Source organism: Zonotrichia albicollis, chromosome 8, assembly GCF_047830755.1.
Source record: "Zonotrichia albicollis isolate bZonAlb1 chromosome 8, bZonAlb1.hap1, whole genome shotgun sequence".
Taxonomy (NCBI): domain Eukaryota; kingdom Metazoa; phylum Chordata; class Aves; order Passeriformes; family Passerellidae; genus Zonotrichia; species Zonotrichia albicollis.
The window spans coordinates 42,426,325-42,443,341 of record NC_133826.1 but is presented as its reverse complement, the minus strand read 5'-3'; the positions used below and the strand labels follow the sequence as shown (position 1 = coordinate 42,443,341).

General features: G+C 50.7%; 1 protein-coding gene across 1 annotated transcript; it reads left to right on the top strand.

The window, feature by feature from the left end:
- Window positions 1-939: 939 nt before the first annotated feature.
- Window positions 940-1,872, top strand: LOC141729772 (olfactory receptor 14A16-like). The gene has a single exon (XM_074545504.1). It carries the CDS (start codon window positions 940-942, stop codon window positions 1,870-1,872), a length of 933 nt encoding a protein of 310 aa, XP_074401605.1.
- Window positions 1,873-17,017: the final 15,145 nt, after the last annotated feature.

The following is a 17,017-nucleotide window of genomic DNA, read 5'->3' as shown; positions in this document are numbered from 1 at the left end:
AGTGCCTGGGGCACAGTCACTGCCAGCCCTTGGCACAGGAACCTCTGGCTGCAGGACAATGCAGCTGCAGCTCCTGGAGCCATCTCCTCAAGCTGGAACATCCCAATGCCTACAGACCCTGTGAGTACATTCTCTGATTGTCTCTTGTGCAGAGCAGCCAGGGGTGCCCAGGGCTGTGCTGAAGAGCAGGGTCCTGCAGCCCAGGGCGCTGTGCTGGGGCAGGGACTCTGCTGCCTGCCAGGGACAGCTCTCAGCCAGCCCTGGCAGCTGCTCCCAGCGCTGGGGGACAAGATGTGGGCGGGGAGTGAGAGCTGGTAAGCTTGGAAGTGTTCTCCTTCTGTGATGAGGATGCTGCATTGCTCAGGACTGCTCCCAGCATGGCATTTTACTGCAGAAAATGTCCAAATAGCTTATACATGGAGCTCAGCAAAGCAGAAGCTGCATAAGAGGGAAAATCCTGCATTTTTAATGTAATGCTGTGGGTTGCCTGAACGGGAAATCGCACATATGTATTAATCTCTCTTTTCAGAATGGTATTAAAAAAAAAAACAAACAAAATCTCCCAGATCTGAATAAACCAGGCAGTGAAAGAAATTACCACAAGACCTCTTAGAGGCAGCATCACTGTCGCTTTTCCAGCCTCCTTGGAGTTGCTCTGATGTTGCCATCAGAGCCTGCAGAGCCAGAGCTGCCCCTTGGCAGTGCCTGAGCTGGGAGGGGTCTGCAGGGCAGAGCTGAGCCCCCAGGACTGGGCTGGGCTCTGGCAGCACTGGCAGGGCTCAGCCCTGGGCACAGGGAAGCAGCTGCTGGCAGGGACAGCCCTTGGCAGGTAGTGGGGGGAAAGTGCCCCCAGGCTGTGCTGGGATATTTGAAGTCCTCTCCAAGCCCAGATATCCCATAATTTCTTTTTTTACAGATCATCATGTAAAGACAGCACAAATGTCCAACAGCAGCTCCATCAGGCACTTCCTCCTGCTGGCATTGGCAGACACGCGGCAGCTGCAGCTTCTGCACTTCTGCCTCTTGCTGGGCATCTCCCTGGCTGCCCTCCTGGGCAACGGCCTCATCATCAGCGCCGTAGCCTGCGGCCACCACCTGCACACACCCATGTTCTTCTTCCTGCTCAACCTGGCCCTCAGTGACATGGGCTGCATCTGCACCACTGTCCCCAAAGCCATGCACAATTCCCTCTGGGACACCAGGAACATCTCCTACACAGGATGTGCTGCTCAGCTCTTTTTCTTTCTCTTCTTTATTGTGGCAGAGTTTTATCTCCTGACCATCATGTGCTACGACCGCTACGTGTCCATCTGCAAACCCCTGCACTACGGGACCCTCCTGGGCAGCAGAGTTTGTGCCCACATGGCAGCAGCTGCCTGGGCCAGTGCCTTTCTCTATTCACTGCTGCACACAGCCAATACATTTTCCTTGCCCCTGTGCCATGGCAATGCCCTGGGCCAGTTCTTCTGTGAAATCCCACAGATCCTCAAGCTCTCCTGCTCAAATTCCTCACTCAGGGAACTGGGGCTAATTGCAGTTAGTGTCTGCTTGCTATTTAGCTGTTTTGTGTTCATTGTTTTCTCCTATGTGCAGATCCTCAGGGTCGTGCTGAGGATCCCCTCTGAGCAGGGACGGCACAAAGCCTTTTCCACCTGCCTCCCTCACCTGGCTGTGGTCTCCCTGTTCATCAGCAGTGCCATATTTGCTCACCTGAAGCCTCCCTCCCTCTCCTCCCCATCCCTGGATCTGGCTGTGTCAGTTCTGTACTCAGTGGTGCCTCCAGCCCTGAACCCCCTCATCTACAGCCTGAGGAACCAGGAGCTCAAGGCTGCTGTGAGGAGACTGATCACTGGATGCTTTCAGGAACATTAAACTGCTGCACGATTTCTGCAAATCACTTGTAATAAAACTAGTTTTTGATACTTCTTGTTGGTTTCATTTTGGAGATTTCTTTCCTTTGTTTTAGTTTTTTCATTCTGTCCACAAAGAAGCATCATTGCTTGTGCCATTTCTCATTTTTTTTCTCTCTACCTTCCCTGTGGCCACAGACTGTGTCAATGGGGGACTGCACTCTTGGTGTATTTAAGGGAAGTAAAGGATGTCCCAGCAAAGTTTTCTGCAGAGATGCCCTTTTGTTGCCTTCTCTGGAGCTGCAGCAGCAATGTCTGTGTGCAGAGCTGGGGGCAGATCAGTGCTGGCACATCAGCGCTGCTCCTGCTGGCCACACCATTCCTGAGCCAGGCCAGGAGCCATTGTCCTTCTTGGCCACCTGGTCACACTGATGGCTCATGTCCAGCCTGCTGTCCATCAGTCCCTGCAGGTCCCTTTCTGCCTGGCTGCTGTTCAGCCACTCCATCCCCAGCCTATAGCACTGGGGCCAAATTGCAGGGCCTGGTACTTAGACTTTTTAAACCTTAAATTGCTGGATTCAGCCCCTCAATCCAGCCTGTCCAGGTCTCTCTGCAAAGCTCTTCTACCTCAGATCAACACTCACATCCAGCTTGGTGTCATCTGCAAAGATGTCCTAGGTTCCAGGGGGCCCCTCAGTGTCACAATGGCCTCTTGGTTGCACAAGGCCCTGCACTGTCACACTGTTCTCCTTGGGTCCATGAGACCATGCAGAGCAACAATGGTCTCCTTGGTTCCGTGGGACCCCAAAATGTGACAGTGGACTCCTTGGTTCCGTGGGGCTTCACATGTTCTTGTTGGTGCTGCAGTTTCACAGAGGCCCCTTGGTTCTATGAGGCCCCAGAGTGTCACAATGGCCCCATGGGTACATGAGGTCCCACACTGTCAACCATGGTCTCTGTAGTTCCACAAGTCCCCTCAGTGTCACAATGGACTCCTTGTTTCCACAAGTCCCCTCAGTGTCACAACATTCTTCCAGATCCCCTGAGGCCCCCTCGTGTCACAGTGGCCCCTTGGTTACACAGGATCCTGCAGTGTCACAATGTCCCATCGGTTTCATGAGGCCCCGCAGTGTCAGAATGGCCCCTTGGTTCTGCTGGGCCCTGGAGTCTCCCAATGGTCTCCTTGGTTTTGCAGTGTCAAAATGGTGAAACCCCTTGGTTACACAAGGCCCTGCAGTGTCACAATGGCCTCTGTGGTTCCACAAGGTCCCAGAGTGTCACCATGCACTGCCTCGTTCCATTTGGCCCCAGAGCACAGCAGTGGACCCCTGGTTCTATGGAGCTGCACGGTGTCACCATGGTCCTCTTAGTTCCATGAGGCCTTGCAGTGTCACAATGGCCCCGGAGTGTCCCAGTCATCACAGAGTGACAGAATTAAATAGGCTGGAAAAGACCTTTAGGATCATCAAGTCCAACCAATGCCCTAATACAGCCTTGTCACCCAGACCATGGTGCTAAGTGCCACTGGAGAGGGACAGTGACTCTGCCACCTCCCCCTGGCCAGCCCATTCCAATTCTCACCCTTTCTGTGAAGAACTTCTTCCTATTGTCCAGCCTGAACCTCCCCTGGTGCCGCTTAAGGCTGTGTCTTCTTGTCCTGCCCTCCAGCAGATCCACACTCACACCCAGCTTGGTGCCATCTGCAATTTGTGAATGGTGGACTCGATCCCCTCCTCCAGATCATCAGTGAAGATATTAAACAGGACTGGGCCCAGCACAGACCCCTGGGGGACACCACCAGTGCCTGGACACCAGCTGGGTGCAGCACCATCCCACCACTCTCTGGGCCCAGCCTCCAGCCAGCTGTTAAATCTCCCAGTGAGGAGGGAACCTGCCCAAGCTGTGGGCTGCAGCTTTTCCAGGGAATGCTGTCAGAGACAGTGTCAAAGGCTTTGCTGAATTCCAGGTACAAAACATCCACAGCCTTTCCTACATCCACAGGCGAGTCACCGGGTCATAAAAGGAGACCAGGTTGATCAGGCAGGACCTTCCACTCCTAAATCCACGCTGGCTGGCTCTGACCCCTCGGCCATCCTGTGGGTGCCCTGTGATGGCACTCAAGGTGATATGTTCCATAACCTTGCTGGGCACCCAGGTCAGGCTGACAGGCCTGGAGTTCCCCAGATCCTCCTTCCAGCCCTTCTTGGGGATGGGCTCACACTGACACCTCCAGTCCTCTGGGACCTCCCTGCTGAGCCAGCACTGATGGTGAATGATGGAGCGCAGCCTGGGGAGCTCATCTACAGCTCCCTCATTGCCCTAGGATGGACCCCATCCAATCCCATACACTTGTGAGCATTTGAGTAGCTCAGCAGGTCACCCACTGCTTCCTTCTGGATTCCAGGGACTATTCTGCTCCCTGTGCCCATCTACCAGCTCAGGAGACCACTTGTCCTGAGGATATCCTCTCCTAATATTGAAAATTGAGACAAACAAGGTGTTAAGTAGCTCAGCCTTTTCCTTATCTTTGGTTACTATATTCTCCAGTGCATCCAATAAAGAGTAGAGGTTCGCCTTATCCCATGTGTCATGGTTTGAGCCTGGCACAGAGCCAGTGCCGCCCCCATGAAAATGCCTCACCCTGGTGTCTGCTGTGAGATGTGACCAGGAATAAGCAAAACAGGCTCTAACTTAAACATAAAGACCACTTTATTACTTAAACTACAGGAAAATAGGGAGGGACTATAAGGAAAAAAAAAAGAATTGAAAACCTTACAAAAAAACCATTTTCCTCCTCCCCCACCACCTGACTTTCCCAATCCAATACATTCTCCCAAAACAACTGCCCAGCCCGGCACGACACTTTAGTATACTCAAACATCAGTTCATGAAGAGGAAAGGAGTCCTTCTTGTTCCATAGGCTTCTCCTGGAAACACACTGAAAACCTCGTGTGCTTCCCTGTCACTTCGGCACCGCCCGGAAAGTCCATTTGCCGCTTGTGACGTCTTCCTTCCATGCTCAGTGCTCTCACCACCGAGACATGGCCAGAGCTGCTTTTAGGGTTGTCTTTCAAGGATGCCTTGTCTCACTCCAAAAAGGCACAGTCTCTGCTTTGGGACATCTGTCCCCCCCATATTTTTCCAACCCCCTGGGGCCGGGGGGTCCTCACGAAGAACCTTCCTGGTTTTGAGCCACTGCTTCCCCCTAAGTGCAGTCTGTGTCACAGGAACAACTGAGTCCATAGCCACGAGAAAAGTCCAGCCAAAAGGCCACTCCAAATCATCTCTCCCCATCCAATCATCTCCACAATTTTCCGGGCCAGGTCCTTATCTTATCTCATCTCTCATCTCCCTTCTTGTTCAGCTTCGAGGAGGATTAGCATTTTTGCAAGGCCCCAATCATGCAAGAAAGGGTTAAAAGTTTTCAGTCTCTGTCTGTCCTGGGACGAGATGATACTCCCACACGTGCTGCTGCTGCGGCCGGCCGCTCTCCCTCCCGGAGGGGAGGGGGGGGGGGGGGGGGCTGGCCGCTCGATGTCTCTTGGGGCTCCGCCACCCTTCCATCCTTGAAACCCCCTCAACCCCCACCTCTGTCCAGGCCCCAGGCCTACCGTATGGCCGGCCCCTCCCCCGCCCAGCAGCAACAGGCTGGGCGGGGGAGAGAGATCTGAACTCCTCGCCCGACGATGTCCAAAAGAGGAAGTGCCAGGGCAGTGCCTTGCTTTTAACCCCTGTGTATTCTCGGAGGTGTGTCCAAACCCCACTGGCCACACCGGACGCCAGTCTCAAACCCAAAACCTTCATTGGTTTGACCACAGCTTCCCAGAATTCCCACTCCTTCCTGGTCAAACCATGACACCATGTTTTGCTATTAGTTTATTTATAGAAACATTTCCTATTATTTTTCACAGAAGTGGCCAAGTTAAGTTCTAATTGAGCTTTCACATCTCAGCTTTTCATTCTGCATGACCTAACAACATCCTTAAACACTTCCTAAGTTGCCTGACCTTCTATCCAATGTTGATGCTTCCCGCTTAACATTACTTTCTTGAAATGTGTCCATCCTTCCTGGGCACCATTTGTTTTTAAGGGCTGTTTCCCTTAAAGCAATCAGTACCTGATTTGGTATTCCCCAAATCTGCCTCCTAAACAGGCCAAAGTTTGCCCTTCCTAATTCCAATGTAGAAGTTTTGTTGCTGTCCCTCCTTCTTTCACAGAATATTGAACACTTCATTATTTCATGGTCACTGTGCCCCAGGCAGCCTCTGAGCCCCACATCTGCCACCAGCCCTTCTCTGTTTGTGAACAGCAGCAGACAGAGCTTTCCTTGGCAGTGGGAGTGCTATCAAAAATTCAGTAAAAGAGAAAACTCCTTAACCCCAGTGTAGCATTAAGAAGCAGCATTCTTTATTCAGCTGGATGCATGGGGGAGAGCTTCTCCCAAAGCTGTGCATGCTGAGTACAGGAGAGTTTCTCTTTATTTTCTGTATTTTGCATACATATTCATTGATTGTCCTGGACTAAACACACATGTGACAATCGTTTATCGAATATCATTAACATATTTCCCCTCCCCTTCACCCATGTTCTGGGTCCTCTCTGGTGGTCCCGGGTGCTCGTGGACCCCAATGTTCCAGTGGCCCTGGCTGAGCTGGCAGGACACTAAGGCTACTGAACTTCCAGTTCCCCTTCTCACACAATGGGCACTGTGTGGTTTCCACAGCCCTGGGGTTGTGGAGAACAAGTTCCAGGTGTCACCTCACCTAGTGGAGACAAATTATCATCTGGTACCATGTGGTCACAGAGTGGGTTGTGACATCACAGAGTGGGTTATGTGAGGTCATTGAGAGCTATGACATCATACACTGCCTCTGTGACATAACAGAGCCAGCTGTGACATCACAGGGCAGAGGTCTGATATCACAGAGCAGACATGGCATCACAGAGTTGGCTGTGACATCATAGACCAGCTGTGTGACATTGGAGAATGGGCTGTGACATCACTGAGCAGCTGTGACATCCCAGAGGGGCTGTGTGACATCCCAGCAGGGCTGTGTCAGGTCACTGGTTTGGTCACTCTGCCCCAGCTCCCCCTCACAGTTTCTCCCAACAACTCCAATGCTGTCCATGCCCAGCAGGGTCCCTGTCCCCCGGGATCCCCCTGGCCCACCTGGAGCCACAGCCTCCACCAAAGGATGTTCCACAGGATCCACCCCAGAGCCTGACAGGGGACAAGGGGCCTGGGCTGTGTGACCAGGACATCAAGCACGGGGATTACCCAGGTCACTGTGGCCTGGGTTGGGTTGCCCAGGGCAGGAAAGATGTCTGGCAGCTGGAGCAGGGTCTGGGAAGGGCCTCCAATGTGGGGCTGGAGCCCCTGGGCTGTGAGCAGAGGCTGAGGGAGCTGGGCTGGTCCAGCCTGGAGCAGGGAAGGCTGAGGGGCTCCTCATCCCAGCCTGGCAGTGCCAGCGAGGAGGGGATGGAGAACACAGAGCCAGGCTCTTCACAGGGGGCTGGCGGGAGACAAAAGCCAATGGGTGGAAGGGGAAAGAGGGGAGATCAGCCAGGGCATGAGCAGATGAAATGAGTCAGATTGGTTTCAGCATTTCCTCAACACCAAGAGCAGCCTGGCCTTCCTTCTCCATCCAACACTGATAGATTTGCAAATCATGAATTGTTTGAGCTGTTCTGTCCTCAGTCCAGGACAAGAATCCTGATACAAGAACTTAATTGTGTTTATATCTATCACAGAACCACATTAGTCAAAAATTAATTTTAGTATGCAACTCAGTTGTGAACAGTGGACTCATCAGACATGCTGGGACATTGCACATAGCTCAGGGAAGAGTTTGTAATTGTGTGATTTTAATGGTGTCATTTTTATTAAGTTACATCCTGTTCAACTGTGGTCTGTTGGCTAGGTCCAGTGTGGGGTGGAGGGAGCTCAGATTTGCACAAGGCTGCTCTGAGTGCCAGCCTTGAATGGGGTGGGGGTAGGGACAGAGTCTGATTGATTGTCAGCCATGAAAGGTCTTGATTTTCACACCCAGTCAAACTGCATGAGGAGGTACTTGGATTCAATGTCAATTGGAGATTGCACATTTCAATGAATTACTAGTAAAAAAAAATTACAGGACCTAAAAAAATATTTTCTTGCTGTTTTTTTAAATTCAGGGTGTTCACATTGAATTGGCTTCTGAAATCTGACTAATTAACCACACATTTGATTTGAACACTTCAATCAAATTATTCCCAGAAGCTTAGCTTGTTTAGCTGTTCTGAATGTTAATGAGCCCTGGGACACTGAATTCCTGCACTCAAGAGCTGAAGGCTGAACAAGCCTCTGCAGCAGGAAAATCCAGCAGCAGCCTCCAAGGTGCTGAGGATGTCAGCAGCCCCCACTGAGGCCATCCCTGCCCAGAGACCGTGGGGGAATGGGCAGACAAGGAGAGCGTCCCTGGGGCTGGGGCAGCACAACTCAGAGGCACCAGCGGCTCCAGCTGGGCAATGGAGTGTGGAATGTGGCTGGGAAAGCCCTGCCTGGGCTGTGCCAAGCAGGACAGACAAGCCCTGACTTCCATCCAGTAGAAAACTCTGTCAAGGAGATATTTAAAAGGATTTACAATTGTTTGTGTACTGTGAGTTGGACTCCCTGGAGAAATACCAACAGGAGATTCTCAGGAGCTCAAAACAACCAAACAGCTTTTACTGGTAACTTTACAAAATCAGAGAAACTTTGGCAAACGTTTCTTTATGACTTTGAAGTGGTTTTGGTTTGTTAATTCAAGATTTTTGTAATCTTGAGATTTCTTAATTAATAGATTTGTGAATGTGGTGGGTTTTATTGTTGGTTAATTAGTTATGTATGTATTTTGTTGTAAGATAGGATTACAAGAAAGGTAAAGTAGGCCTAAAATTTAAAAAGGGTATAAAGAAAATGTTATTAAAGGTAAATTTAAAAAGAAAAAAGTAGAAAGAATTAAAATAAACTCTTTATTACACTTTCTTTGTCTTTACAACTTTTTACTGACAATGTGGAGAAACTAAACTTAAAATTTCTAGTTAGTTTACTATTTCTAGAATAGTCTTTTTTTTAGATTACCTTGAGAGGGAAGTTTTGGTGTTAAGCTTACGGGGATTTTTTTACAAGAGGAAAAAATAGGGCTTTTGTGGTTCTTTATTTGGTCATGGATAGCGGTTGCTGGCAGAAGTTAGTTATTGTGGAGTTGTTTTTATTGCTACAACCTTTTTTACAGTTTGCTGATGGGCCATGTTGACTTATGGGGTATTGTTTAAAAGATGAGTTGTTTAAAGGTAAAAGATTTTATTATTTACTTTTAAAATTATTTTTATCTCTGGGAATAGAGATTTTCTCTTGAGAATCTTGGACTTTTTTTTCCTGTTTAATTTTTGATGAAATTCCAGTTATTTTTACATTTGTTTATTTTAGTATGGAGGTTTTTGTTTGCTATTACTTTGAAAATATTTTTAATAGTTTTTTGTGTTTTAAAGAAAAAGAGTTTTTTTTCTTTATAGTTTATAAGAGGATTATAGTTTTTAGATTTAGGTAATTTTTCTTCTTTTTTTATTTGGGATTTATTTTCTTCTTTACTGACTTTGGTGGTTTCATATTGTTTTTTATATGCTTATATTTTGCTTTTTTCCTATACTCAAGGGAGGATTGACGTTTTGAAAGGACTGACACCTGACCTGCCAGTAAGTTGTGGTTTGGCTGTGTTAGGATTGGTTTTATGGTTTATTTTTGACTTTTTTTTTGTGTTTAATTTTTTAGTTGTAAGGTTATTTTTTCTGGGTTGTGGGTTGTAGGAGTTTTTGGTTTAAGTTGTGTTGGAGGAAAGGGACTTGATAGTAAGATTTAAATAGCTGTGGCTAGCTTTGTTTTGGTTGGCGTTTTGTAGCCTCTTTTGTTTTCCTGTTTGGTAGTTGTTCGGGTTTGGTTTGGTTAGAATGGGGCTGATGGGGAGGGGGGCAGCCTGGGGAGGGGGGAAGGGGCTCAGCCCACGGCAGGGTTGCTAAGTTTGGTTTGGTTTGGTTTGGTTTGGTTTGGTTTGGTTTGGTTTGGTTTGGTTTGGTTTGGTTGAGATGGGGGCCAGGGCCACGGCTTGCTGCTTCTTTGTTGACTGGAAAAGAAAGAGGAGGTTCCTGGGTTTCTTTGTCTTTAACATTTGTGTTTAACAGAGGCGTGTTCCGTTTCTTAGTGGTTTAACAGATTGTCAGTTACACAAAAAGTTTTGTATTACTTTTTAAAATTCTTCTCATGTCAAACTACGACAGAAAAACACTTCTGAAAGCATTGACTTGGCCCATTCAACTTCACAAACTCTAAGCCTGTTCAATTTTAAGTTACTCAACATTTCCAGGAGCACAGAAACGGAAGAAGAAGACACAGAAAGAGAGAAAGGCAAAAAAGATCCAGAGAAGCACATACACAGGTACCAGCTCCTGGATTCCAGCACTGGTAAGATGGAAATTCCAATAGGAGGTAGGGCCAAGATGTGTGCTTGCCTTGTGGTCAGCCTTCAATTCCCCTTGGCCATCCTGGGCCCTTCTCCCAGGTGGGACTGCGGGTCATTTGGTCCCTCAGGAGCTGGGCTGGGGCTGCAGAGGTGGCTGTGGAGCATTGCCTGTGCTGTGCCAGGGACTGGCAGACACTGCTGGGCTGGGATAGAGGCTCTGGGGATATTGGGGTTCCAGGGCAGGGCAGGGCTGGACCTGCCCGTTCCTCCCCCACACACAAAATGTTTCTAGCCAACAATCTCCTCCTGTCTGTCACAATAGGGAATGTTGGGAATGTTGGAGGTGAAATCCCAATTCTGGCCATGTCCACCTGGACTAGAAGGACAGTTCTTTTCCGTAGGAAGGGAAGCACAGAGCCCCAGTGTTTGGAAGGCAGGTGTGAGCCTCACTGGGCCAATGCCAGCCAGACTTGTCCGGAATAGCAGATTTTGTCTGGGAGCGGTCTTTGGATATAGGAAATTTTGAAAGTGGAACCCCAGTCTTGGCCATCTCCAAGGCACCTGGAGAAGCAGAACAGTTCTTTTGCATGACAAGGAAAGCCAAAAACCTTGCCCAGTGTTTTGTGGATAGAGGGGAAGTGAGCCCCATGAAACCATTGCCAGCCAGTCTTGTCCTGTCAATATTCCTAAGGGAGCAATCCCTGGATATAAGGAAATTTGAAGGTGAAATCCCAATTCTGGCCATTGGGGCCTGGAGGAGGATGACAGATCTTTTCCATAGGAAGGAAAGCACAGAGCCCCAGTGTTTCAGCAGCAGATAAGAAGAGACCCTCAACATGCCAAAGTCAGCTGGACCAGTCAGGGAATCAAAGGGAGGCCAAACCAGCCAGACCCGTTCCTTCTTCCCTTGCTTTTATGAGGCCTTGCAGTATCACCATGGTCCCCTCGGTTCCATGGGGCCCTGCAGTGTCCTAATGATGCTTTGATTCCATGGGGTCCTGCAGTGTCACAATGGTTCCCAATGATTGCATGAGGCTCCATAGTGTCACAATGGTCCCAATGATTCCATGAGGTCTTGCAGTTCACAATGGTCTCTGTGGTTTCCCAGGTCCCACAATGACATGTGACTCCTCTGTTCCATTAGCCCTGCAATGTCACAATGGACCTTTGGACCCTGGGGGTATGCGGTGTCACAATGGTCTCCTTTGGCTCCACGGTGTCACAATGGACCTTTGATGACAGGAGGTCCCTCTGTGTCACCCTGGAGCTTTGGTTCCATGCAGCCCTGCAGTGTCACAAAGGCCTCTTGGTTTCACCAGGCCCCACAGTATTGCAACGGTTCTCTTGGTTCTGTGGGGACACCCAGGGTCACAATGGTCTCGCTGGTTCCATGAGGCCTCACAGTGTCACAATGGTCTCCATTACTCCATAAGTCCCCTCAGTGTCACAATGGCCCCTTGGTTCCATGAGGCCATGAAGTCTCTTAATGGTGTCTCCATGGTTCCTTGGGTCCTTGCAACATCACAATGGAGCTTTGGATCCATGGGGTCTCACAGTGTCCCAATGGCCCCTGGGTTCCATGGCACCCCAAAGTGCCATAATGGTCTCCACAATTCCATGAAGGCCCACGGTGTCACAATAGACCCTTGGTTTGATGGGGTCTTTCAGTATCACAATGATCCCTACATTCCATGGAGTCACACAACGTCAGTACAGTCCCCTTGGTTCTGTGAGGTCCAGCAATGTCATAGTGCTCTCCATGATTCCATGAGGCCTCACAGGGTCATAATGCTCCCTTGGTTCCATGGGCCCTGTGCTGTTGCATTCCCCCCTTCCCTTCTCAGGTTGTCCTGCCAGCTGAGAAATGCTCCTTGGGCCTCGGCCTTGGCCAACAGCCCCTGGGCTCTGCTCCTCTGCAGCTCATCACAAACACTGTCTGCTCCAGGCACTGCTGCTGCCCAACCAGCTCCTGGTTTCTGTAGGAGCAGCCCTGGGAACTGCTTTTGTTCCCTCAGTGGCACAACATCCCTGTTCTCACACTGCCAAAGAAAGCTGTTGGTGCCAAGTGCGGCCAGGATGAACCATTGCTGGGACTGGAGCCCCTCTCTTGGGGCCCTGCAAACAGCGCTCCAAAAGGAGCCCTTGGAGCTCTCCTGGGCCAGCGACTCCCTCTGAGTGGGGCCTCTCCCACCCGGGAACTCTCCCATTTGCTGCACTCAGGGATCCTGAACAATGATGGAGCCTGGGCCGATCCCCCCACTCCTCCAGGCTCAACCCTTTGCCCACTGGGGAGATGCAAAAGCATCCACAGTGAGCATTTCCTGCCCTCAGGGGAATTTCTAACAGTTGCCTTGCAGTGACTCTTTGCGTCTGTGTGCACACAGGAGTGCCTGTGCTGGGAAAATGTGGTAGAAATTCTGCTCTCTGAGGGGTTGGAGTGCCTTAAATGGCTGAGTCAGTCAGGCCTGTAAGTGAGGTTAAGTCACAAGGTCTAAGCTAAGTTAAATGCTGCTAAGAGTTGTTCTATTGCTAAGTTGTTAAGTTTAAGTTATTAGCTAAGTTAAATGTTTTTAAGTGTTATTCCTCTGTTAAATTGCCAAGTCATAGGTTTTAAGTTATGTCAAGTACTGTAAGGTGCTGTTCTTTTGCTAAATTGTGAAGTTAAAGGTATCAGTTAAGGATAAGTCCTGTTAAGTTTGAGCCCTGTTAAGCTTTTGGGCTGTATTCCTTTTATCCTTGCTCTCACTGTCCTTGTGTCACACACACATACAGGGATAGTTCTTGGTTCATTTATGATTTGATTGCCTGGATTCTGTTTAGCTTTGTTGTTGTTTTGTTTCCTTGGAGTGCCTGAAGTGTCCAGTCAGTAGCAAAGTGACTCTTGCCAAGGAACTTTGTGCTGTTGTCCCTTAATATTCAATCTGGTTTTTGCTGATCCCTTGCCAGGGATTTTTTCAGCGCTCTCAAGGCCTCGTTTGTAACTGGGTGAAGGAGCCCTGGCCCAGGCTCTGGCCCTGGGGGACACGGGGACGCTGCCGGGGGTTCCCTGTCCCCCTGTGCCACCCCCAGGGCCCCGGCCCCCCATCCCCGTGTCAGGCTCTGGGGTCGATCTCGTGGAACATCCTCTGGGGGAGGCTGCGGGGCCGGGGGCCCGGGGGGACAGGGGACCCCGCTGTGCATGAGCAGGGTTGGACTGCTCTGGGGGGAGCTGTGAGGGGGCCGGGGCAGAGTGACCTCCCCAGTGACCTCATACAGCCCCTGTGATGTCACACAGCCCCTGTGATATCATATGGCTCTCTATGATGTCACACAGCCATCTCTGTGATGTGACAGCCCCCCGTGATGTCACAGTGTCCCTGTTGTACCACACAGCCCCCTATGATGTCACACAGCCACCTGTGATATCACAGCCCACTCTGGAATGTCACACAGCACCCTTGTGATGCCACAGAACCAAATCTGGGATGTCAGCCTGGAATGGCATGCAGCTGCACTGTGATGTCCCAGAAGATGCTGAGATGTCACAAAGTCACAATGTGATGTCACAGTCTTTTCTGTGACATCACAGACTTCTCTGTGTTGTTACACAGCCACCCTCTATGATGGGAGAGTCAACTGTGTGATGTCACAACCCCCTCAGTGATGTCACAAAACCCTCTCTGCGATGTCATACTGCCACTCTGTAATGTCACAGCACACTCCTTCACCTCACAGGCTGGTCTATGTTGTAATACATGGTGTCACAGCCTGCTCTGTGATGTCACACAATCCCCTCTGTGATGCTGTAGCTGCTCAGTGACCTCACACAACAAACTCGGTGATGTCACAGCCCAATATGTGACCACACACAGCCCACTCTGTGCTGTCACACAGCCCCTTGCTGACATCAGAGCCGCTCTGTGCCTCTGTGACACAGCCACAGAGGTGCTGCTGTGACACAGCCCCCTCTGGGCCATCCCACAGCCCCTGCCAGTGCTGAGCCCCTGTGAGCTCTGTCTGTGCCCTGCTGGTGTCCCTGAGGGGCCCTGGCAGTGCCCCAGCCCTGCTGGGCTGTGCACAGGAGCTGCTCCTGGCCAGAGCTGTCTCTCTGCAGCACTGCCCTTGCCAGGAGCTGCCTCTGGGCCAGGAGCCCAGCCCAGCTCAGCAGCACAGACACAGCACAGGGACTTCAATGAGCCTCTGGGGATTTGGTGCTCTTTGCATCAGACTCATCAGTGCCTCAGAGTGGGCTCAAAAACTTCTCAAGACTTCAAAGTGAGATTGAAACACTGAAGTTTCTTGTACTTTCAGTAGATCCAGGTGAGGCATAAGACTGATAAAGTGTCCCCACGTTCCAGGTAGAGGAGAGAACTGGTGGCAGTGATGACAAGTTGGGGCAAGCAGGGGAAAGGTGTCTCTGATCCTGAGCAAACCTGCGCCTCTGTCCCTGCAGGCTGTCATCATCCCCCCGGCTGCCCCACCTGGCTGGCCCCTTCCTTTGCTGACAGCTCTGCCTCCTGCCTGCCTCTGCCTGCCCACACAAAGCCTTGGGCGGCTCCAGGCTCCTGTTGGGGGACATGCTGCACCACAGCCCTGCCCTGGCATGGAAATTCCTTTCTCTTTGCTTCCAGTCTGGGCCTCCCCAGCTGCCTATGGAATTTATTTATTCTTTCTCTGGCTGTTCTCTACTATGTCAAAAGGATCCACCATCTCTGAAACCTCCCTTCAGTCCCTCTCAGGGCTCCTCTGCTGTCCTCAGTCTCCACCCCACTGAGCACAGAGCTCCTGTGTCCCTATACAGTGCTCATGTGCTAGAGGCCATGGGCACCTGGACAAGAGGCACAGTTCTTTTCCATAGCAAGGAAACCACAGAGCCCCAGGGTTTGAAAGCAGATGAGAGGCAGTCACCAGAGGCCAAGGCAAGCCAGAACTGTCTGTCCTTGCAGCTTTTGTCTGAAAGCAGCCTTTAGATATATAGAGAGTTTTGAGGGTGGAATTCCATTTCAGCCATGGGTTCCTGGACTGGAATGACAGTTCTCCGTAGGAAGGAAAGGGTGGAGTCCCAGTGTTTCTAAGGCTTATTAGAGGCAGCCCCAAGGAGGCCAAGGCCAGCCAGACCTGTGGTAAGGGAGGAATCCTTGGATAGAAAGAATTTGGGAGCCAAAGCCAACTTTTGTCTACGGGCATCAGGACAAGAAGGACAGTTCTTTTCCATAGGAAGGAAAGTACAGAGCCTCAGTGTTTCAAAGGCAGATGAGAGCTGGCCCTCAGGAAACCAAGAGAACCTGGACAGACCTGGCAGCTTTTGTCTGGGAGCTATCCTTGGATATAAGGAATTTTGGAGGCTGATTCTCAATTTTGGCCATGGATGCCTGGACTTCAGAGATGCTTTTTGCCATGAGAAGAAAAGCACAGGCCCCCAGTGTTTTGAAAACAGATGAGAGGTGGCCCCCAAGAGGCCAAGGCCAGCACAGAGTAGGTTGTGTGAGGTCACAGGTAGGGCTATGACATCACAGAGTTTGTTGTGTGAAGTCACTGAGCAGCTACAGCATCATAGAGGGGATTCTGTGGCATCACAAAGCAGGCTGTGACATCATGGCATGGCTGGATGACATCATAGAGCTGGCTGTGAGGTCAAACTGTGTGTGCTGAGACATTAAAGAGTGTCAGTATGACATCACAGAGGGGGTTTTGTGACATCACTGAGGGGTTGTGACATCACACAGCTGTCTGTGAGATCACAGCGGAGGATGAGGGACCACAGAGCAGACCCTGCCATCATAGAGGGTGGCTCTGTGACATCAGAGAGTAGGTTGTGGCATCACTGGGGGACTGTGTAACATTGTGGTGGTTTGACCAGGAAGAAGTGGAATTCTGGGAGGCTGTGGTCAAACCAATGGATGTTCGGAGTTTGATATTGGCACCTGGTGTGACCAGTGCGGTTTGGACACACCTCCGAGAATACACAGGGGTTAAAAAGCAGAGCTTCGGCCCTGAGAGGCCTCTTGGGACTTCGACGGAAGGAGGTCAGATCTCCCTCCCCTGTCCAGCCGCTGCTGCTGGGCGGGGGAGGGGCTGCCATGCAGTAGGCCCGGGGCCTGGACAGAGATGGGGGGTGAGAAAGCCCTCGAGGATGGAAGGGTGGAGGAGCAGCCCCAAGAGACATCGGGCAGCCATTCCCCCCCCCAGGAGGGAGAGAGAGGGAGAGTCGGCGTCTGAATGTGATAGCAGCCGGCCAAGGAGGAGAAACGGGGGAGGGAGAAGGGTGCAGCCCGGCCGGCCAGAGCAGCAGCAGCAGCGTGTGTGGGAGTGCTGGAGTGCTCCGGGACAGACAGAGAGTGAAGTTTTAACCCCTTTCTTTCATGATTGGGGCCTTGCAAAAATGCTGATCCTCCTCAGAGCTGAATAAGAAGGGAAATAGGAGATGAGATGAGACAAGGACCTGGCCCGAAAGATGTGGAGATGATTGAGTGGAGAGAGATGATTGGAGTGGCCTTTTGGCTGGACTTTTCTTGTGGCCATGGACTCAGTTTTTTCCTGTGACACAGAGACTGCACTTGGGGGGGAAGCAGTGCCTCAGAACCAGGAGAGTTGATCATGGGGACCCCTTGGCCCCAGGGGGTTGGAAAAATATGGGGGGAACAGATGTCCCAAAGCAGAGACTGTACCTTTTTGGAGTGAGACAAGGCATCCTTAAAAGACAACCCTAGA

Excerpts from the sequence above, each read along its gene's own strand:
- LOC141729772 (XM_074545504.1), top strand. The coding sequence starts at position 940 with ATGTCCAACAGCAGCTCCATCAGGCACTTCCTCCTGCTGGCATTGGCA.